This window comes from Podarcis melisellensis (genome assembly GCF_964234715.1).
Source record: "Podarcis melisellensis genome assembly, chromosome: 7".
Lineage (NCBI taxonomy): Eukaryota > Metazoa > Chordata > Lepidosauria > Squamata > Lacertidae > Podarcis > Podarcis melisellensis.
This window is the reverse complement of record NC_138539.1, coordinates 59,292,239-59,315,583: the sequence shown is the minus strand read 5'-3', so window position 1 is coordinate 59,315,583 and position 23,345 is coordinate 59,292,239. Positions and strand designations below refer to the sequence as shown.

Sequence of the window (23,345 nt, the reverse complement as noted above, 5' to 3'; positions counted from 1 at the left end):
CCCAAGTTAGAAAGAACAGAAAGTGCTATTTGTTGCCAGTTCATGCTTCTGGATGGACACCCTGTTGTCCAATCACAGCTACGCTTAAAGCTTGGATTCCGCCTCTGGACAGGGAAAATGCAGGAAGAGGTGAAAGGGGCAGTCGGGATTCAGTCAATTAGATACCAGTGATTCTGTTTTCGGATTAATACATGGTTTATTTTCTTTTGTGAAAGAACAGTACAAATCACATACATAATTTCCCCTCGCATTGTTAGGGCATAAGGTGTCTGCGCAGCAGAAACCACTCCATTTCTGATCCGCTGCCAAAGATTCCAATATCCAGAATGCAACTGCGCTTAGGCACTAGCCCAAAGAAACATGTGGCAAAAGCATATACTAAAACAACACAAGCCTATCCATGCTTACCCAAATGTAAATTCCATTGTGTTTGCTCCCATATAACCATGTAGAATGCTGCCCAAATTGTTACATTTTTAAAAGGCGCCAGTCCAGTGCCCTTCTACAGCTTTCGCTGCAAGAAGCTGCCATGATTGTTCTAAGATTGAGGGTGGTGCACATCTTTGAGCACCAAACTGGCATTAATGCACCATGTGCAAGGCTATACTCCTTTCTCATTCTGCCAGATGGTGCCAGCATAAGCCCTGCTGACTTCCCCTTCTAGGCCATTTGTTTATGGGGATTGGGGGATGTTAGCTTAAACTGACTTCAAATTTTGAGAGCTCATATTCCTTGCAGCTCCAGAAGCCTTGCTCATGACAAAGCCTCTTACAATTAATGGATAATGATAATATATGTGAAGCACACTGATTACTCCAAAATTCTTCTATATATTATATATTAATATTAAATTATAAAAAGGAAACTGCAGACCCATATTATAATCAAAAAGTTGGAAGTTCTGTTTCACAGTAACTCAGCATTGAGTTCTATTCCATTTCCCAGTTAACTGATGTTTTATCATCGTTGAGAGGAAGTGCAAACATGGTTAGTGTGCTATCTAATGCAGCACTAATTATATAATGAGATCTGCTAATACATATTGATGTTTTGATAGGAAAACTGCTTTGGAACAAAACAGACAAAACATTGGTTTATCTTATCTTAGTGACTTAGAACAGTAGACAAAATAAGTAAAAGACTAATAAAACAAACCCACAGATACATTCATATAAGTCCAAGAGCGAGAAGAAATTAAGCATGTATACTTTGCACATGGATGCTGCTACCTATGTTCCTTTAATTATTTTCTCACACTGATCACCACATAGAAATGTACACCATCCTGGAAGTAAACCTTTTAAGAGGATTGCACTGCTTCATGAAAAAGACCACCTTGTTTACTATTTTCCTACAAAAACTGGAGTGTAGACTATATGAAAAGCTGTCATTTGCCCCATTTGCTTACTCATACCTTTCTCAGAATTTTACAGTTGGTTTATAAAATTATTTTGTGTAGTCACAAAGACGTGTAAGGTCATAATGAAGTCCCTCCCCATTATGATTTGCCAAATATGTAGCCTAATATTTCAGGGCACAAATGTCTTCTTTTGAACTGTTGGCATTTTTATGCTCTCATTTCACATAAATCGTTTTTGTCTAACAAAAATGTAACCGCTTATCCAATGTCCTTGACCATGACAACTCTTTTGCTTTGCTCATTCTTGTAACCAACTGGAAAATCATGATCTATTTTCTTCAGTGTCACCCTTAAATCCTATTGCTCACTTGCAGGCACAATGTTTTCTACAAGTCCCACGTTTCTCTTATGCTTGCACCCTGCTGAATGAGCAGCTGGGTTTTTTTCCTCTGTGTTGCTGATAAATGTTCATGAGATTATCTCAGTTTCATGGCGTGCAAGTGCTGGGGGCAGCGTGGTTCCACAGGGACCTGAGAAATGAAACCTGAAACAGAATCAGGATATAAATAGTATTTAATCAAATATAATTGTACTTCGGCAAATAATTCCAAAACCCTAACCCTAAACAAATATCAGAACATTGTTAGTCCTTTTACCTATCCCCCCTTCCATAAACCAGTAAATCTTTTACATTTGTTTGATATCCCATTTATTTCTATGGAGTTTAAGAAGTTTAATGGCAAATTTGCTGGTCTACAGATTAGGCTGCAAGTGAGAAAATTGCATTGCCTTTGCTAGCAAACATTTTAGATACGGCAGGTTTTACATTTTAATTAATTCTGCAGATAATGGCATTTACTAGTTCTAAAGAATATTAGGGTGCTACCTGAACCTATCTGTGGCCGGGGTGCTTTGCATGTTGAATTCTGCAACTGCCACTCCTCTGGCAGATACCTGGGGAGCAAACATAGCAGCAGGATATACTATAGAGGACGTTCCAACCTGAGAAAGAGAAGAAAATGCAGTGGTTCATAAGCATTAACCTAGCTGCCCAAAACTTTGGCTTGGTGCAGCTATCAAATTTTTTCAACCAGACATTGGGAGCGCCCTACAGGCTCCTCCCCACGCACCACCCTTTCCAACATTAATCATACTATAGCTTGAGGACTGCATTGATCTTATTAAAAAAGGGTTTGTATACCAGCTGCGGGACACGGGTGGTGCTGTGGTCTAAACCACAGAGCCTAGGGCTTGCCGATCAGAAGGTCGGCGGTTCGAATCCCCGCGACGGGGTGAGCTCCTATTGTTCCTGCTCACTTAGCAGTTCGAAAGCACGTCGTGCAAGTAGATAAATAGGTACCACTCCGGTGGAAAGATAAACGGCATTTCTGTGTGCTGCTCTGGTTCGCCAGAAGCGGCTTAGTCATGCTGGCCACATGACCCGGAAGCTGTACGCCAGCTCCCTCGGCCAATAAAGCAAGATGAGCGCCACAACCCCAGAGTTGTCCGCGACTGGACCTAACGGTCAGAGGTCCCTTTACCTTTACCTATGACTACTATTACCTCATTGCAGACATATCAGGTTGGATCAAAGATTAGCAGAGTTTAGGATGTTTCTGTGTGCCCTTAAAATAAATATTGTGGGTAATGTAAAATAAGTTATACATATGCCACTGAAAGCCACTGATATGTGATAACCGGCCAATTCTTCTGTAAATTTCAAAATATGACAAGAGCCTTAATGCAAAGGGAACTTCACATGAAAAGGGAACTTTACATTTATTGGTAATTAATTTCCTTTTGCAATCACCACAAGTTTAAACTCTGTTGAAGCTTGTTATTTTAATACAATGAATGCTTTAAAAAGATCTGATCATTCGTTGACAATATTTGAGCCATCAACTGAACAACTCAATTGGACCACTCAAATGCCCAACCTTGTGCTATGTGAAAATATTGACATTTCATCTCTGTTATATTTGACAGTTAACTTCATGAATCCTTTCCTGGGAAGCATGAGCCAATGCTAAGTTATAGGCTCTAACAAATTAAAGACAAAGAAACAGAACAAAAATCACTTACCACCAAACAAAGATCACAAATCTCAAGTTCTTTTTCAACCTCTGTAAGAATATCAGAATCCAAAGTTTCTCCGAACCATACAACGTGAGGGCGCAAGAGGCCATTGCATTCTTCACACCTGCCAAGAAAAAATATGGAGATATATGTTAGACTGACACAAAGCTGGGAAGAAAGCAAAGCAATTAAAAATCTTCATCTAGTTTATTACAAATTCTGCTGCAATATGTTAAGTAACAGAGCATCTCCTTTGCATGCAATTTTTGAATGCTTCAGCAGCTCAACACTCACCGAGGAAGATCTTCTACAGGAATCTGGCTGTCCTCAGCATCTGGATCTGGAGCACTATAAATGCAAATAAAGATTGTGAACATTGCAAGTGTAATAATAATAATAATAATAATCACATGGGGTGGAACTCAATGTCATGCTCTTCCAATTCTTTTTTCTGTGCGAGCACCACAGCTTGCGAGATGGAACAATCCCCCTCTCCTGCCCCCCTGCACTGTTCTGGGGGTTCTCCCAACCTTCCAAGAGACAATTTGGGGGGGGCACGCAAAGCCCCATATGCAAGCAGAAATAATTGTTCAAGGCTTCTGCTGATGGGCCTGGTTAGGGAAATCCTGCTCATCAATGCTGGTCCTACTCAGAGCAGACTACTTAAGCTCTATTACTGGGATCCAGACTGGTGTGAAAGGCAGCTCTACTCTTGAGCAGGACAGGAGCTTTTAATCATTCCCTTTAAGCATCAGCCCCCACACCTGCAGGGGGAAAAAGCCCTTCCAAAGGTTGAAGGGCCCTCTGGATCAGTACCCTATGAAGTATGCAGTATCTCATCTACTGAATGTTCACCTAATCTGACAGGAGAAAATGTCTACCTTAGGAGCCAACAGACACAAACTGTAGGTAACACAGCACAGATCCATTACCCTTTCCCATCCAAAGCAGGACAGATTGGACTCTTGTGATTTGCTGTCACAGTTCCACAACTGGTGCATCGGGTTTTGAATAAGCTACCTGTAAATAACAATCCCATATTTTAAACATGGACTTCACAGATGATAATACAAAACTTCTAACGCATCATACCAGCAGTGTGATTCTCATACATCTTACAAGAACTGAAAATAGCCTAATTCAGTACTTTGAGCCTGGAAGAATATTATAAAGCATTTATTAGTGAAACAACCTACTGGCTAGCCAAAGTAGACTATTGAAATGTTTAAGCAACAGGAGCTGCAAAAATGCAAGCCCAAATAAATATCATATGTTAATAATTTTCACCATTTCCCAAGTAACTATTTGTTCCTCAGACTACAAGTCATACACACAGATATTGTATAATTCTACAAAGTACATAGTCAACAGCAGATTTAGTGAGGCTACTTTTCTAGATTCTAAAAATCATGCCTTGTAGAAGCAACAAACAAACTTCTTAAAAGAAGTGAATTAAATACTACAGCCAGAATCTGCAGAATCCCATTCCTAAAGCAAAAAGGTAAATGTACCCCTGCCCGTCAGGGCCAGTCATGACCGACTCTAGGGTTGCGCGCTCATCTCGCTCAAGAGGCCGGGAGCCGGCGCTGCCCAAAGACACTTCCGGGTCACGTGGCCAGCATGACGAAGCTGCATCTGGTGAGCCAGCACCAGCGCCGCACACGGAAACGCCGTTTAACTTCCCGCTATAAAGCGGTCCCTATTTCTATACTTGCACTTAGGGGTGCTTTCGAACTGCTAGGTGGGCAGGAGCTGGGACCAAACGATGGGAGCTCACCCCGCCGCGGGGATTCGAACCGCCGACCTTTCGATCAGCAAGTCCTAGGCTCTGTGGTTTAACCCACAGCGCCAACCGCGTCCCATTTATTCCTAAGCAGGGGCACTGCCCATCCTTCAAGAATAGCTCAGTCGGACAAAGGATGTTTCACTGGGAAAGGGAAACACCTCAACATGCTAGTACATATATGAAAGGCTGTGTATGACCTTCTGGGCCCTGATTTGTTTACTAATTTAGTTTCTACCCTCTATGGTAATTTCTAATGTGGCTTTCAAGGCTGATTTACACATTATACAGGAGAACTATTATTGAATTCCCCAGTGTTTTCTTTTTTAATGAAATGCAACCATGCAGTTTCCCAATTTGATTAAAGCAGCATTTCTGCTTAATACTTCCTCCAACACAACAAGTATTGTTTCCCAATCAAAACCCCTCCTTTGCTTTTAATTCAGTAAAGGAAAAACACAGGTACAATTCTTCGCTATCACATGTTTACCCTCAGTCTGCCAGCTGCAATTAAGCAAGTTCCATCTTGTGCATGCCTTCAAAGAAACCTGAGAGAGGAAATGGGAGGGGAAATGTCCCATCGTAGCTAATTCTCAGGTCTTTAATTTCCATGCCTTTATGATTGGAAATATCAACAAACATCTTATAAAGGATAGCTGAATGAGATATCTGTAACACACTGCTGGGGATTCCTTACCATGGATTTCTAAGAGGTGCTTTGTTCCCGCTTTTCTGTGGAGCTCATCAATGTTCTGCGTGATAACCACAACACTCCTCCCTTGCTTGCTTAGCCTGGCCTCACACTCTGCTATGGCAGTGTGCGCGGGGTTTGGATGCTTACTCATCATAAGCTCTCTACGGTAATGGTAGAATTCCCACACCCTAGAGGGATTCCTTGCAAAGGCCTCTGGAGTAGCCAGTTCCTGTGGGGTAGAGGGGGAGGAATCATTTGTTGCTTTGTCAATAGAACGCCCATACCTGATTATAAAGCCCCACATTCATTTGCAAGCAGCCATAAGCACAATATTTGGCATTTATATGCTGTGTTCAGTACTTCACAGACAACAATGGAGTAATCTAGATCGAGGTAAGTCTTTTGGGTGGTCTTAAATTAAGTTATACTCGGAGAAAACTCACTGAAATTAACAGACCTAACTTAGTTGTCTTCATTAATTTCATTGAATCTACTCAAGGGTAAAACTTAGATGAATGCCACCCTTTATTTGCTTTATATCACACACAATAACAAAGCGGAAACTCAATTGAACAATATAAAACACGGGGTCAGAACACTACTTAACAATTCAGAACTGAGAAGCCAATCAATAGGGCTTTCTTACAATGCAACATTTAGATCAGAGTGTCGCTATAACACTGAAATGCATTCAGCTTCACAAAATCCCCTCCAGTTTTTCTGCCACTGTAAATATAACTACTTTGTACAGTAACTACTTTGTCTTTTATCTAACATGCCAACCAAAATCAATCCCTAGCTTGGCCAATACAAAGACTGCCAGTTTCTATTAATTTCTGCTCGCTGCCTATCTGGAAATCTGTGTGTTTTGTTTAAGGTGTGGGACCGATTTGGACTGCAGCCAGACTTTACATTCTTAAAAATGGGTTGTAGCCAATTGTTTCTTTATCCCAGAATCCTAGGTGTATAACCTGATATCTAGAAAACACCTAGCACAGAGCTTTCCAAACTGTGTGTCGCGACATGTTAGTGTGTTGGCTGCAGTGTGTAGGTGTGTCCCACGAACGCTCCCTGTACTCTTATAGTAAAGCTGAATTACTGTGTCACAAAATGATGCATGTCTAAAAAGTGTGTCACCAATATGAAGTTTGAAAAGCTCTGACCTAGCAGATACTTATTTAGCCTGAAATCACCATTTTGGAACCAAGTCTACAAGATGACTTTATAGCTACAATATCCAACCTTAACTAAGCCATAGTTTGGTTTACCATGTTGTGCAAACCCGGCCAGTATCTCCAAGCCTTAACTACCTCCTAGGGTTGTTGTGAGGATGAAATGAGGAAGGGAAGGACCATATACAATACCTTGGGCTCCCTGACGAAAAGGAGAGAAATAAACGTATTAATAAACAAATAAAACTATGTCCTTACATTCCCTCAAAGCTACTAGGGTTGCAGTCCTATGCTTATTTGGGAGCAAACCTCATTAAACTCAGCAGGGTTTAGTTATGAGTAAATATGTGTAGAATTGCACTTAAATGCTATTACGTAGCAGTATTTAGCATCCTGGGGGGAAAACGGGTCAGTAGCGCACACCTGAGCTTGCCATTTCCTCCAGTAGCCCCCTGCACCTCGGAAGGTTGGAACACCACTCTCAGCACTGACACCAGCCCCTGTAATAATAGCTATATGCTTTGCTTTAGCAAATACTTCTCGAAAATCAGCCATACCTTTTTAAAAAAAGAGAGAAGATGAAAAAGTCAGATTTATTTCTAAATGACACATTTTAAGCACATACAAAAGCTATTTTTTATCTGAAAGTGGAAAACCAAAGTTTGAAACTCCTCAGCTTTAAAGATGTCTGGAATGGATGCCCTGGACAAATCAGTCTCTCTGAGCTTGACTAGTTTTGCCTGTGCTTAAATTTTGTATCTTAAAACTTCTGCAGACCACATTCAGAAGACATGTCTGACACAAAATTATGTTTACGTGTTGACCCTGGAAACATTTAAGAGTTTGATGAGTCCTAAAATGGAGGGGGTTTTTAAAAGCAAAACTGTAGCGCATGAATAATTTCATTCATGACGCACCTCAGTGTACTGAAGTATATACCCTATTGATCTTTAAAGGTTAGCCAGTTCATGATTAAAAATTAAATAAAATGGAATGCATGCTTTGCTTTATGAGGCCTCCATTTCAGCTCATTAAGGAATCTTACATAGGAAAACTAGAAAGTGCTTAGAAACAAGACCTGACCTGCTGATATTCAAAACTGAAGTACTTGGTTATACAGACTCTTGTCTATACATAACAGAATACAACTTCTCATTTTATTTAAGGCATTTAAATGTAAAAAATAAATTTTAAAAATGAAAGTTGTACGGGTGAGCTCCTTTGTGTGGATCTAACTATTTTAACTGATTTATTCTTGTAAAATTAGTGATGCCTTCTTAGGATCACATGTTAGTGGCCTTCTGGGTTACCTCCCATTATGACTGCATTTCTATATTCATGGCTAACACAATGCAGTACAGTTTTAAGAAAAGCAGCAGGACCACAAATTATGTTGAACCATAAAAGCAAGACCAATCTCAAATGGATTTAGAAATAAAGAATCAGCAACTTACAGAATTTCCAGACATTGAAAAAACATAAGCTGTCTCACATTGGTAATATCCTGTTGCACATTATGAGGAACACAAATATTCTCCCTCCTCCTTCTTTTTAATTTTTTTGTTATTAAATCTAGCTGGGCTCTAAAACCAGAAGAAACCCCAGCAGTTGGGAAATATTTGTAAGGGAGAATTTTTCCTTTTACAGAGTCTCCCTCACAATTACTCCCTTTTTCCACAGATGGACTTGAGGCACACACATTTGTAAAGACAGAATGCAGTTCTACTCTTAAACAGGAAGGTGAATAAATGTCTCCTTAATATCTCCTTAATGTCCCCTTGTATTTAATAACCTACATTTTTAAAAATAGGAGTAATTAAACAAATCTCATCATCTGTACAATCATCTTCACCAACATAGCTCTCCAAACCCAAGTGATTCAAATGGAAGGTTTCAAACTTTTAAGATTTCAAGATTCATTATTTACAACAGGAACAAAAATAATCAGTCCACAGAAATCATATTGTGTGTGCACACGAAAACAAATATACACCATGGGAAGAATCTTATCTTACTTGAACTTGGTCGGGCCATTTCAAAGCACGTCCTTTGTTTCTTGGAAGAAGCAGGTTTCAGTCCACAATATACTTGAGAAACCAGCCTTCTTGTGGTAAAGTGGAAAAGATTCATCAGGATTCCTTACGGTCCTAACATGGAAGAAAGTTAAATTAAAAAATCTGAATGTATTTGACAAGATGGCAAAGGAAACTCCATCTGCTGTCTGCCTCTGGAGTTATCTGGGACCCCACTTCCATTGTGATTAGTGTCCTGCTTCCCCATTGGGTTGTTTAAATACTTGCCACGGTGCTCAGAAAGAGAGAGCTATTTCTGCAATACACTTTAACTTAGCAGCTGGAGACTTAGCTGAGGGAAAACTCTAACATGAAGGCCAGCATGAGTGGTAGAAGAGCAACATTCATGGTACTGACAACTTCTTTAGGGCTAGAATGGGAAGAAAGAAGACTACCTACACTTCTGTATGTCTGTTGCTAGTTGCAATTGCTGCTAAACTGAAGAATGTGGACTTTGAATTGCAGGCCATAGCAGAGAGGCTCTGTTCTTTAACCTAGCCTTTGACAACAGTGGTGCCAAATTAACATTTTGTCCGTGAGTTCTTTAATCAATTTCACTCTGGAGCATGGATTAAACAAAGTATATGAGATGGTTCTCAAGAGGTTTTCTACAACACAATACAGTACAGTGGTACCTCGCAAGACGAATGCCTCGTAAGATGAAAAACTCGCAAGAGGAAAGAGTTTTTCGTTTTTTGAGTTGCTTCGCAAGACGAATTTCCCTATGGGCTTGCTTTGCAAGACGAAAACGTCTTGCAAGTTTGTTTCCTTTTTCTTAAAACCGTTAATACCCAGGGTATCCGTGCTTCGCAAGACGAAAAATTCGCAAGACGAAAAGACTCGCAGAACAAATTAATTTCGTCTTGCGAGGTACCACTGTATGTATTTTATCTTCACTGGGACTATTAAAATTCCATTGTAAACAGGAATTCTCTTCTAGTCCTAAACTGCCTGTGTAAGCAAAGTTTTTAATTACATATACCTTTCAACTGGATATTCTCCAGCCATATTTGCCACATTTCACAAAAACCAGGAGTTGCAATTTCCCTATCCTGATTGATTCACATACAGAAATTCTACCAAGCTTCCTAACCTGATATTCTCTTATCCCAGGAGAGAGATGCCTGGTTCTGGAAAACCTTGTCTATTGTCTGACGGCAATACTATTATGTACTGATTTATACAAGCTGCTAGAACATTTTAAAAACTATTAGATGAGCCATTCAGTTCTCTCTAGGCTAGGCAAACTGGATCAAAACAAACTTTGAAGGTTTGCTTGCTACAAAGATCTCCAGCTAATGATACTTAGGATGCCAGATAGCATATAACAGATGAAAGCAGTTTCACCATATTTAATAAAGTCTCATTCACCAGGACTTGGGCATTTCTGCTCTCAAAACATTATGCACTAAGTACAGGGCACTTTTAACAGTAGCAAGGTTACATCCCAAACAGTTTGTTTCACGTTTTGGGTAGGGTGGGGGGAGGTACATGGCAGAGGCCAGAGTGGGGCGTATTCTGGACGTGAAACCACCTGAATTATTTGGAAGGCAGGATATAAAAACATAACGCTGCTAAGAAAAAAGAGAGCAATACCTGGAGATCCATGTTAGCACTGGTATGCTTGCCTCTGAAACTGGACCACAAAGACCTATGCTGAAATCCAGTCTCAACTGACTATGTATCAGGTTGGAAAAAACCTCTATTTTGTACCTGTGCTAGTTTCCTTAACTACATACACAAAACAGAAGTAACAGCACCTGGATCTGGTTTCTTTAGCTACATACACAAAACAGAAGTAACAGCACCTGGATCTGCAGAGCCAAGCCTACCAAGCCATTTTTATTTTTACATAAGCGCCCCTTTAAATTTAGGATCTATACAGCTGATGGACCCCTTTCAATGTAAAATGAGGAGGGGGTAAGGGGCAGGGACACAACGAGAAGCACCATGCCTTTTATTAGAGTAACCTCTGTTCCTGATGAAAGAGTGAAGGAAGAGGACTGGGGAAACACACCCCCCCACACACATTCAGGGGTGCCAACTTGAATAAAATATGGGGGGGGGAGGACAGGTAAGTCCCACCCCACATAATCTATTACATGACATTGCGCGCGCGCACACACACAAACACTATTGGAATGGCAATGCCCATCAATTTTAGGGGTGGGCAGCCCCCTCAAATATTAGGGGGGGGAGGAACCTCAGTCCCTAGGGAATATAGGCTCCTATACTCACAATGTGTGTGTATACAAACACACACACACACACACACACACACACACACGTATGTATATACATACAAATATGCATACACTTCCTGGTGGCTTCCGTGAATATCGGGGCGAGGAAAATTGTTTTCTCACATGTGTTTACTCCGCCCTGAAGGTTACTCAAGGAACGGAGGGGAAAGGCGCGAGGCCCGCCGTCGCCACGGAGGGAAAGGCAGCTGGCCGAGGAAAGCAGCCGAGAAGCCGCTTTCCGAGGGCCTGAGACCCTCACCTGCGCCCCTCGCCCTCGGCCCGCCGCTACTCACCACCGCCAGCACCGCAACCCAGCCGCCCGCCTCGTGAGGTCCCGCCCCGCCAGGCCGAGCAGCAGGAACAGGAGCGACGACGACGGGCGAGGCGAGGCGGAGGGAGGGAGGGCCCAGCCGCCGCAGCGGCCTCCGAGGGGCGCGAGGAGAGAGGCCTGCGTGGAGCCCGGCACGTCGCCCTCTCCCGGCTCCGGGCCTGATGAGAGGTTACTATGGTGCCCGAGGCGTCGGGCGCTGCGGAGGCAAAGCCCACCCGCCCCCTCCTCTTAATCGGCACGTATAGGGTTGCATTGGAAATCGCGTTAGAACTCGCTCCCAGAGGCTTTGGAAATCGATGTGTTTTACAGTTTAAAAAACACGTTTTACAATTACGTCGGAAACAAGCACATTGTTATTATTAATCCTTCTTTGTATATCGCCCTATACCGTGCAGGTCTCGGGGCGGTTGCAACATAAAATCACAATATAGAAACCAACGAAATGCGTAGTTAAAGTTAAAAGAAGAAACATGTCAATTAATAAACCACTCCCCAGCACATTTTTAAAGTTCTCACTTAGCCAAAAAGGCCTGGTTAAAGATCTGAAAGGGATTCATATTGTTTAGCTCAATACTGAAAGATTTACAGCTCGAATGTGTTGGTGAGCAGTTACATATAAACTATTAAATTATTGGGGGGGGAGTTAAAAACAGGTATTAAACATATGATTAAAATCAACAATAGCTATAACTTCTACATGCGTGGGTAGACTAAACAAAAATGTTTAAAGTGGGCACGTAAAAGATTACAGTGAAGATGCCTGCCTCATAACAACAATCCAGAAGCACTGCCAAACTCCATACTTGCTGCTTCAGGGGGTGTGCAACTCCATCCAGGGCAGGCAGTGGACCAATTTCTCTCACATGGGAACCACTCTCCCATAGTGCTTGTCTTGTTAGGATTCAAGCTCATTTTATCTTCTTCATCCATCCCACCTCCATGGATGTGGCCAGCATAAGCCGCTTCTGGCGCAACAGAACACCGAAACCAGAGCAGCACACGGAAATGCCATTTACCTTCTTACCTATTTATCTACTTGCACTTTTTTGTGTGCTTTCGAACTGCTAGGTTGGCACATAGCTGTCAACTTTTCCCTTTTTTAAAGGGAAATTCCCTTATTCCGAATAGGATTCCTCGCAAGAAAAGGGAAAAGTTGACAGCTGTGGGTTGGCAGGAGCTGGGACTGAGCAACAGGGGCTCCATCCCGGGGATTCAAACCACTGACCTTCTGATCGGCAAGCCCAAGGGGCTCAGTGGTTTAGACCACAGCGCCACTCGCGTCCCTAAGGTAAAGGACCCCTGACAGTTAAGGGCTGAAGCAGAAGACAGGGACCAAATACCAGGTCTCTGTCCCAGAGAGTCAGCCACTCTACTCTGACTGGCTGGTCTCTCAAAAATACCAAAGCTAAAATAAAACACTTGGAAGTTCAGACTAGGATGAAGGTTGCTGAAATTTTGCATTTTACACATGGAGGCTTAGTCCCTATCTATTTAGACTAAAGCTTTAATCAGTGAAATGGGAACCAGCTCTAACATCTTTAAGTAGATAAATACTAACATAAAGAGCAGTGCTATAGGACCTGAAGTTTCTGAATAGCCAAGCACTTTGAATGCAGAATTACATGAATTCTTTATGAAAAACTGAATTATGTAGAAAAGATTGTCCATTTAGTTAGGGCTGTCCCATATGTCCCATTAATGGGATTTCAAAGGCTTTGTCCTGGATCTTAGGCAAGTCCTGGATCTTTTGGCGTTTTCCTAAATAAAGCTCAGCAACTCTTGGGGTGTCCTGGTTTTTACTTTTTGAAATATGGCAACCCTAATTTAGGGTAGTAGGTTACCAGACACCACATTTTAGTTAAAATGGAAGTCATCTAGTTGAAATGAATCTGTATTAGTCTTAGATAAACATAGCTAAAGAAACGGACTGATAGTTTCAAGGACAGTGGAACATTGTTTGGCTTCTGCTGTCTCAAAGCTGCAAATTTTTCAACTTTTGCATGAAAACAAAAAAATGAAGAGGATGAAGTTCACAAAGTCTGTAAACTCTGAATTAGAATTTGTTGGGACATTATTTTTGAATTGTTAAATGATCATATCTGTTTTTTGTTAGTATGTCCCCCCCCCCCGCAACCTTTGCCCCCTAAGGGACCAACAGCCTCAAGACTAAAAAAATTGCATAGGTTACCTATTCCAACAAAACAAATTATTGTGTATGCTTTAATGAGACAGGTTGAGTGCAAAACATAACTGGTACATTAACTAAAAGCAATCTTTCATGTAGTGTAGTAATTTGACAATATTCTATCTAAAGCTCTTAACAAAGTCCCAGCTCTGCATAATATAAATAGAATTGTGTGCACAAACTATATGCCACTTTGAAGACTTCTGCCAAAATCAGGTTTAGAAACATGCTCAAGTAACCTGAACACTAAGATCACTTAAGCAGTCATCATTCTATAATTTGCAGTACTCTCTGAATATTTTTGTGTTTCAGTAGAACTTCTGTGCTTTATACTGATGTATTCATACCTACCTTCTCAAAAAGCAATCTATTTCAGCAATAAAGGACTTCATCACAGTATGCTTGACATCCAAATACATCCAAACTACAGTGGGACCTCGGGTTAAGTACTTAATTCGTTCCGGAAGTCCGTTCTTAATCTGAAGCACCACTTTAGCTAATGGGGCCTCCTGTTGCCGCTGCGCCACTGGAGCACGATTTCTGTTCTCATCCTGAAACAAAGTTCTTAACCCGAGGTACTATTTCTGTTTTAGCGGAGTCTGTAACCTAAAGCGTATGTAACCTGAAGCATATGTAACCCGAGGTACCACTGTATAGTTTAGTAAGACATGAACATGACTACAGTCTTCCCTCTACCCCACACATGGCTAGGAGGGTTTCAGAAACGTTCACTTCTATTTTCAGTTAACCACAGCTTGTTGAATTGTCTAAAGTTATGAATTATGCTTATCATTAATTTTGGTTGGTTTAAATAAGCCAGTTTTACAAACATTTATTTGAAATTTAAAATAAACCAATTATCCAGAGTTTGTCACGTCTGAAAAAGACAAACCATACTTAACCAAAACCAAAAGTTTCCAAATGCCTCCTGGCTGCATGGAAGGAGAAAAGGAGAGCATCAGAGTTTCCGAAAAATGTTAGAATTATTCATGTCAGTTTAATGCAACATCCAAATATGGCTAGTGTAATGAACAGTAGTAGTTTACTCCACATTACACTGATGTTGCAACCAATATAGAAAAGAAGTATGGCTAAATTTATTGTTGGAATGAAGAACTGCTAATGGAATTGTAGCCATATTAATAATCTGAACAATTCATAAATTGAAAGTATCAAGCATTATATATTTCCCATAATTTATGTGAAGAAGATTTACTACCTGGCAGGGGCTTTTGATGAGACCAGTGATGAATATACCTCATTTAATACTGTATTATCTTTTCAGTATGTATATAAAAGGTAAATACAGCATATGTGAAGCTATGAATTAGTAACCAATTAAGCAATATATCTGTTCAAGTCTTATATTACAGAATATGAAGTCAAATAGGCAGAAACATTTATAAAATCTGAAGTAAACCATCTGTATTCTAACACACAAATGTTCTGTACCAATTAAATACAGTATAGCAGAAATATAATATAAATTACACTTTACAGTAATTGCAAAATACTAGGAGTTAGCTTACTATACATATAAATCGAAGAACAGCAGCAACTTGTCTGTAAGGTCCCATTATCTCAATTTCTTTCTAAAATATAAAGAATACAGCAGGCCATTCTTATATTTCCTTTTTACCATTTTCTACTTTACAAATATTCAAGACAGTATCTATACATGGAATAGTTCCCCAACATTTCGAACACATAATACAAATCCACAATTAAAAATGAACTTTACAGATTAAATCACTTCTGAACATTTCATCTGAGATTGGTCATTGCCAGTAACAAACAGTGCATGATTTGTAATTGTGATCCACTACTGCTGCTTTGTATTTTCCCCCATTAAAAAAAAAAGCCATTTGTTGAAAATTTTGTCCACCTTCTCCTTTGCAGTAATACTGTTTCTGCATCCAGATTACCTGGTTGGCACATGAAAAATGCCCAACACATAAACTTTAGGCATTGTTAATATTTTCAATAAATGTCAAATTGGCACAGTGGCAGGCCTATAGGAAGACAAAATAGAAATCAAAAATGATAGCAGTCTCTTCAGTGTGCTTAATAAACACAGGATATAAGGCAGCATGGTGCCTGGTGTTAACATGTAGAAATATGGCACCAAGCTATCAAGTAAAACAAACATATACAATACAACCCAAGATATAAACAGCAAGTGTATCATTCTAATACATGTTCTTTGGTAAGTAACAGCATATGGTAGATTTCCCCTCAGATACATATTTACATCCCATTGCCCTCCCAAACAAAATTTTGTATAATCTAATGTGTTAAGTAGCAAATGGTCAAGTACCTCACAGTTTTATTTACAAACAGCACAATCCTTTACATTTCAATTCAGAAGTAAACCTACTAAGTTCAATGGGGCTTGCTCCCAGGTAAGGGAATTTAGGATTTCAGCCTGACTTTAATTTAGTGTGCAGCCATGTTTGCCTTTAGACAGGCAAATGATACACACTCAATATATATATATTACTTACTTTTTTAAAAAGAACCAGAGAATTATGCCCATAACTCAAAACATTCAGTAACAAATTAAAAACTATACAGTTACTTTGAAAAAATGTCTACACAGTGATGTGTGCAGCAAGTGCAAAAACAAGAACAAAACTGCAGCTTCAGTTAATCCAAGACTTCCTGATCTCCTGTTTTCTAGAAAAAGCAGAAGCTGCTGCATCTCTTGATTGACAGAAGGATTCTGCCTCTGCTTTGGAAGAGGGTGACTTCTGCAGAACTGAACTCTTCCGTGTGTCCATGGTGGATGATACCTGAGATCGTGAACTGCTACTGCATATCTTTGTTGAAGCTGGTGTTTTAGTGACACATTCAGGACGAACAAATATCCCATGTCGTGGTTTGCAGCGGAAGTACTCTCTGCCTTTTACAGTTCCATCATGTTTCCCTTAAATAAGCACAAATAATTCCAGTAAGAATTAACAGAAGTTTGAAACCATGGGAGGAATTATTAAATATTTATTAAAGCATAGAGACTGATACTAGCCTTCACCATGGTTAATGCTTACAAAGGTTCACTCTTTACTGTGTTGTACTAACCAGTTGGTTAAGAGGAAGTAATGGTGTTGATCAGATGTAAGCCTCAAGCATGGTGGAAGCACAAAAAACATCACAAACAGGATGAAGCATGTGATCAGAAAACACACACAAGAGCCTCAGCCAACTGTATCATCTGAGCGCATTGAAATGACACAAAATTAGATGCAACTGACATATTGTGGCACTCATATTTTCTGCAGTATGTAAAGTGGTTTGATCTGAAAAATTGGAAGCTGCAATTCCTACTCAACTCCTTCATGAGCCAATTGGTTGAGCAGCAGCTCCTCTATGATCTTAATGGGAAAAGGACTTCAGCAATTTCTAGAAATATATGATGCTGCTTTTGCCTGGTCACATCAATTGTGCATCATACTAATTTAATACACAATTGTGCACTATACTTGAATGACCTATACATTTCTTTTTAAAATTTTAAGCAGAGGCTGGATGGCCATCAGTGATGCTATAGTTGGGATTCCTGCATTGCAGGGGATTGGACTAGATGGCTCTTGGGTCCCAACTCTGCAATTCTGATTCTTTTGTGACTTTTTAGTAACCAGTGCCCTATATAAGTGTCCATGAGCAGTCTGGGCATATTTTCAGTTGCTTATTTTTCTTCTGCTGCTGACCATTAAGCACTGCATGATTATATGGATAAATTTCTTCTGTCCTTAACTAAAGGAACCTGTGGGAAAAGTCCTGTTCCCAGGTCTCAACATCTTCAGCTGTCAATTTTACTAATGAATCTTCTCTAAAATAAAATTCCCTGGTTGTGCAAGTATCCTGGGAGTATTGTGACATGCAAATAGATCATAATATATTTGAAAGTCTCTGATATGCAGTAGCAATCAATGGGCTCGTTTGCATGACACAATAAGTCTGTTTGTATTGAACCATGGTTTAATTGTGAAAGTGCCTCTCTTCTGCCATGCAGGTCTTTGTGCAGTTTCTTCCCCTTCCCCATACTTGGTATATTTCTGACTTGCTGCTGATGGTTTATTTTCTTGCCTCAGTTGTTTATCAATGTTTCCCTCTCATATGGTGAATTAAGGTCCAGAACATAAAGTGAGATAATCTTGATTAAATTCATTTATTTAGTCATTAAACTTTGTAAGAAAAATTGTTGGAATTAAAGATGTTTTAGAGAGGTATGGCTATATTTGATTATCTTAGGAGAAGAGCTTGCAAGAAATTTGTGACTAGAGACTAGTCTATTTGTGGTTTATTTGAAAACACAATAAGCCATAGTATTCCTTGTTTGAAACAAGGCAGGGGAGACACATGCATCCAATTAAACCATGATTTAAGACAAACAAAGGTTTACTGTGACATGCAGATTGGGCCAGTATTGGAATAGTATTTGACAGCTCGTCACTGCACATCAGCGTTCTACACCCATAACAATGGAATCATCTGCTTGTTCCTAGCAGACACACGGCAGCTTTCTCTATTCTTTATCAACTAGCTTTGATTATAACAGTCTTTCTGACAAATTATCCCAGGGTTTGGACCCAACCCCACTTTGCACCCCATCCTCTAGGGTCCCCAATGAAATGCCTATGTGTGCTGCCTTGAGTTTCATGAAGGAAGAAAGGTGGGATGTAAATGAATAAAAGTAAACAGGCATTACTAATTTCACCAGTTGGACTTCTCCATTCCTAAAATACTGGGATATACAAATATCACCAGACAACTTGTATCTAGGATTCTAAACATATAATGGAAAGGACCATATCTTACCTGTTTGAAAATGTAATTCAATGCCAACCCAGGTACCAGATGAAAAATCAACAGGACCGACATATCTTACTATGCCTGGCTTGTTACTACCAATATACACTTGTTCTCCCACTTCCACCCAACTAGGGTGTTCTTCAGAAGTAACAACTTCACAATGAGAGACATCTAAATTATTTTTTCCAATGAAGTCATCTGCTAGGAAACAGTCTGCATACATCTGACAATATGAAGCCTCTTTTATTCTGACAGACAATGAAGGATTTTCAGTACTGTTTGACCGCTGATATCCCACTGGTGCAGATTGCAAATGGCTCAAAGGATTGTCCTGGTTGTAAATATTATCTGAGAAACCAGAGGCACAATTCATTCCAGCTGTTGAGACCTTTTTCTTTTGACTAGAAGAGCTGCTGGAACAGAACTGTGGACCTACAGAACATTCAAGTTCCTTTCCATCTTCAGCACCCATGAATTCTGTAAATGCGTGATCCTCAAAAACATTTGAAGTGTGTTCAACTGTCGCTTCTCGAAATGGAAATTCAATCCCATGTGGTGTGTTTTTATTAGCTGAGGAATCCAAACCTGTGCACTGTAACTGTGTGGGAATGGTAGTAGTACTTTCATACATTGGAACCTCTGCTGCTAAGGCACTATTTTCTTTAACTGGTGACATGAGCACCTTATATTTTGCCAAGTCTCTTTCTGGTTCTGAAGTCTCCTTGTTTGAAGGTCTTAAATCGTGAGTTAGATGGGCTACAGAATGGTCATTAGAATCCAAATCCCTCATCTGATTGGCTAATTGATCTGTGCTATCACTACAGGGAACAAGCATATCAGACAAAGTAGCATTAGAGGCACTGTGGGAAAAGTAGCCACTAGTAATACTGCTAGTGGTAGGACTACGAGATACTTCTTTTTCAACAACACGAGAGTTTACAAAGTCTCCTTTAGAGGATAACCATTCCCTGTTTTCCAAGCTGGCATTGTAGACACTGAAGTCAGCAAATTCTTCGGGCACATAAGGCTTCTTGTTAATGGCCTCCAACTCATCGTCATCCTCAGAGTCCTGCTAAAATTGTAAAGGTTTACAGTTACTACTTCTGCATTTTAAGCAAAGGCATGACAAGTTATCAATGAAGGATAAATAAATGCCTGCCCACTTGTGCAACGAGTATTCCTTTTCCTCTTGCCTCCCCTGCACTCCCCTGCGCACCCCAAAGATCTGCTCTGGAGGGTTTCACCAACCCTCTGGAGCAGATTTTTAGGGAGGGGTTGCAAGTGGGAGGACAGAAGGAGAAGTTCTGCTGCACAAGCAAAAATCTGCTTGGGTAACGCTGAATGTTGCCAGAACGTGGCTATTTTAAGAACACTTGCCATTCACTTTATTCTAAGAGTTTGATTATCAAGGAAATTAAGATTAGTGTGTGTGTGTGTGTGTGTGTGTGTGTGTGCGCGCGCGCGCGTGCGCATGTATGTGTGTGCACCTTATGATTGGGATCCAATTTGCTACTTAAGAATTTGAGCACATCCAATGAAATGTTCTTACTTTCTTTTACTAGCCAACTCCTCATGCCATACCCCACACCCAATTTTAACTGAGGTATGACAGGTGGGAGTGGGGCACAGTATAGCTGAAAAAACCCCAAGTCTAAAGCTATTTTGGGCTAGTGGTACTAGATACCACATTCCTACTAGATACCCCATTATCAAGGAGTTTAATCCCTACATTTTAAGCAACTGTCAGGGTTTCTGGGAGAGAGGAGGAGATGACAGAGGAGACGGAGAGCGAGTGGGAGGAGGGGCAGAAGGATGAGGAAGAAGATGACGGAATTCTGAGGGAATCCACGAGTCTGAGCAGCGAGTCAGAGGATTCTCAAAAGGGGGTTACCTTAATCAAGCAAAAGGGAGGAGAAGGGAGAAGCGGAGAGGAGCCCAGTGGAAGACAGACGCAGCAAGAGGCGTCTCAGCCGGAACGGAGTAAAGGGGGTGGAGTCGTCAGCCTCTCGGAGGGAGCAGGATTAGGAGAGAACAGAGAAAGGGGGTTGGAGCAAGGTGTTCAGCCGGAAAGGGTGGAGAGCAGAACAAGGGGTGGTGTAGCGGTCGAAAGAAAGGTCAGCAGCAACGTACGCGCGCCAAGTTCAAACGTAGAGGCGCGCGGAAGTGGAGAGAGCTCAGGGGAGGAGCCCGGCCCTAAAGCCAGAAGGAGGGGGGAAGAGGCGGCAGAGGATTCAGCCTCAGGCGAGTCACGGAGAGAGGGAACCCAGGGGGGCAGGAAGACCCTGCGGAAAAGAAAGGAGAGGAAGAGGTGGTCTAGAGCCAGGCTATTAAGTTGGTGTGGAAGAGGGGAGGAGTCAGAGGGGACTTCAGCGGTCTAACGTGACAGACGTACGGCCACGATGCTGAACTGTACGAGAAGCAGAAATCTTCAATAAACTTTTCCTGTAAATAAACTGCAACGGAGTGAGGTCTCTTGTGAGCTGGGACCCGTCCTGGGTGGCCGTGACAGTAAGTCCCCTCTCAGAAAGCAAAAAATTTTTTTTGCGAAGCTCACGAACGGGAGCAGCCATGAGCGCTGAGGAGCAACTGGTTGCACTGCGGGATCAGGTTACCGCTCTCACATCGGCAGTCATTGCTTCGCAGAAGAAGAATGACGACTTGGAGAAGACGTGCCAGGATTTGCAGGCAAGGTGGGAACACGCGGACAGGGCGGGGGCCCCAGGTTCCAGAGCGGAGGGCATTGCGCTTGGACGGAGGGGGGGTGCCCTGGTTCCGCATTTTAATGGCAACTTGCAAGACTATCCCAATTTCAGAGCGGACGTCGTATATGCACTGCATTTACTCCGTCACGATTTTAAAGATGAGGAGGAGAAAGTGGGGTTCATTGTTTCGCACCTGCATGGGGAGGCCAGGGCTTGGCTACGCAATCTGTGGCGCGAAGATGGACCGGCCCGTCGCAATTCAACTGCGTTCATCAAAGCGATGGATTCTTGTTTTCAATCCTCTGTGGATGTGGACATTGCGCGCCGTCAAATGCACGGGCTGAGGCAGGGGAAAGCGACTGTGCGCCAATACCACTCTAAATTTTTTGCATTGCTCACCGCCTTAGATTGGCCAAAGGACAGTAAGCCGGTCAGAGATCTTTTTTGGGAGGGATTGAGCCCCCCCATCAAGGATGAGATTGCTAGGGGGGACAGACCCCAGACCCTAGAAGACGTGGTGCAACGGGCTTTAGCTATTGGAATTCGACATGAGGGACGTCCGTGGCACGAGGAGGACGGGCCCCAAGCGCGTGCGCAAGCGAGGACTCTCCCTTTTGTGCACAGGGATTTCAGCCGTGCGCACCCCTCGCCAATGGGGAAGGACAGCGAGGAGCCAATGGAGATTGGTGGTGCTAGGGCTCAGAAGCCATCCCAGAGCCCTGTCCCTGGTGCAGCCAAAGCGAAGCCTCCTAGAGGAACCAGGAAGTGTTACATCTGTGACAGTGCGCACCATATGGCGAAAGAGTGCCCCCAGAGGCTCCAGAAGCACACTGCAGCACTGGCAACTGTAACAGCAGAGGTGCAACCAGGGGAGCAGCTTCAGGGAAACGACAGTGCCTAGCTGGAAGCAGAGCTACTGGGGCTCAGCCAGGCGGATCTGTAGACAAGCCCCCAGCATCACTGCAGAGCGTGGACCCTTTGCCTCCCAGACCGGCAGTTCTGCTCACAGCAACACTCCAGTTGCCTGATGGGAGACTCCTCGAGGTTCCAATAACGATCGATTCGGGAAGCAACGCCGACTTCGTGGGACTGCAGTTCGTTAAGCAGCACAACATGGCGCTCCTGCCTGCAACGACGCCTCTAAACGTGGTCACGGTAGACGGCAGGAAGTTGCTGGGGGGGCAAGTGGTGCAGCAAACCCCTCCCATGATGATGCAGATTGGCAACCATCGAGAACTTATTAGTTTCAATGTCACCCACTTATCGGACACACCCATCGTGTTAGGCATGAGTTGGCTGGAGAGGCACAGTCCCGCGGTTGCGTGGTACCAGCGGCAGATCACCTTTTGTTCATCGTATTGTGCTCAGCATTGCTTTCAGACCGATCAGGGAGGAGAAGCCGAGCAGCAGTTGCATCTGGGTATGGTGCAAACAGTGCCTCACAAGTACCAGGACTTCTTGGAGGTTTTCTGTGAGAAGGAAGCTGACAAGTTGCCGCCTCACAGACCTTACGACTGCGCGATTGATTTAGTGCCAGGGGCGCAACTGCCTGCTGCCAAGCTGTACTCCATGTCGGAAGACGAGATGCAAGAGCTTCGGGAGTTCATAGACCATAACCTCAAGCGAGGTTTCATCCAGGAATCTAAAGCAGCGGGTGGCAGCCCTGTGTTCTTTGTGAAGACGAAAAACACGCCCCAAAAAAGGCTTATAGTGGATTACAGGTTCATAAACAGCTTGACTAAGCCCAAAGCTTTCCCCATGCCCAAGATTGACGACCTTTTAGCGACCGTCAGGAGGGGCAAGATTTTCACCAAGCTGGACCTACGTGGAGCTTACAATCTCATCCGCATCCGGAAAGGAGATGAGTGGAAGACCGCCATGTTCACCCCTCTGGGCACATACGAATACAGAGTCA

At 42.2% G+C, this 23,345-nt stretch overlaps 2 protein-coding genes across 10 annotated transcripts in view; both read right to left on the bottom strand.

Moving 5' to 3' along the window:
• Nucleotides 1–171: 171 nt before the first annotated feature.
• Nucleotides 172–11,875, bottom strand: SIRT5 (sirtuin 5). 4 transcript variants are annotated; one of them, XM_081919274.1, is made up of 9 exons: nucleotides 11,694–11,875; nucleotides 9,101–9,232; nucleotides 7,509–7,642; nucleotides 5,917–6,142; nucleotides 4,369–4,456; nucleotides 3,731–3,784; nucleotides 3,443–3,560; nucleotides 2,247–2,362; nucleotides 172–1,904 (listed from the first exon to the last, which is right to left on the bottom strand). In XM_081919274.1, exons 2-9 carry the CDS (start codon nucleotides 9,213–9,215, stop codon nucleotides 1,829–1,831), a joined length of 927 nt encoding a protein of 308 aa, XP_081775400.1. In that variant the 5' UTR covers nucleotides 9,216–9,232; nucleotides 11,694–11,875; the 3' UTR covers nucleotides 172–1,828. The 4 variants fall into 4 exon arrangements, with proteins under 4 accessions (XP_081775400.1, XP_081775403.1, XP_081775401.1 ...); XM_081919277.1 differs by lacking the exon at nucleotides 11,694–11,875 and adding an exon at nucleotides 11,551–11,680; XM_081919275.1 differs by lacking the exon at nucleotides 11,694–11,875 and adding an exon at nucleotides 11,473–11,661.
• A 3,391-nt stretch (nucleotides 11,876–15,266) lies between these two features.
• KIF13A (kinesin family member 13A) overlaps nucleotides 15,267–23,345 on the bottom strand; it is an 80,746-nt gene continuing 72,667 nt past the window's right edge. For 4 of the 6 annotated variants that reach the window (XM_081919220.1, XM_081919222.1, XM_081919223.1 and 1 more), the window contains 2 exons: nucleotides 18,735–19,800; nucleotides 15,267–16,842 (listed from right to left, as the gene is read on the bottom strand). In XM_081919220.1, coding sequence (XP_081775346.1) covers nucleotides 16,559–16,842; nucleotides 18,735–19,800 — 1,350 coding nt within the window. In that variant the 3' untranslated portion in view covers nucleotides 15,267–16,558. The remainder of the gene's footprint in view (nucleotides 16,843–18,734; nucleotides 19,801–23,345) is intronic. The other 2 variants (XM_081919221.1, XM_081919224.1) reach the window with 1 other exon arrangement.

Coding starts and splice junctions, on each gene's coding strand:
- SIRT5 (XM_081919274.1), bottom strand. CDS start 9,215: ATGAATCTTTTCCACTTTACCACAAGAAGGCTGGTTTCTCAAGTATAT. Junction 3,785..4,368: donor CCTGCTTTGGATGGGAAAGG/GTAATGGATCTG, acceptor TTGCATTTATAG/TGCTCCAGATCCAGATGCTG. Junction 2,363..3,442: donor TTTGTGATCTTTGTTTGGTG/GTAAGTGATTTT, acceptor TCTCTTTCTCAG/GTTGGAACGTCCTCTATAGT.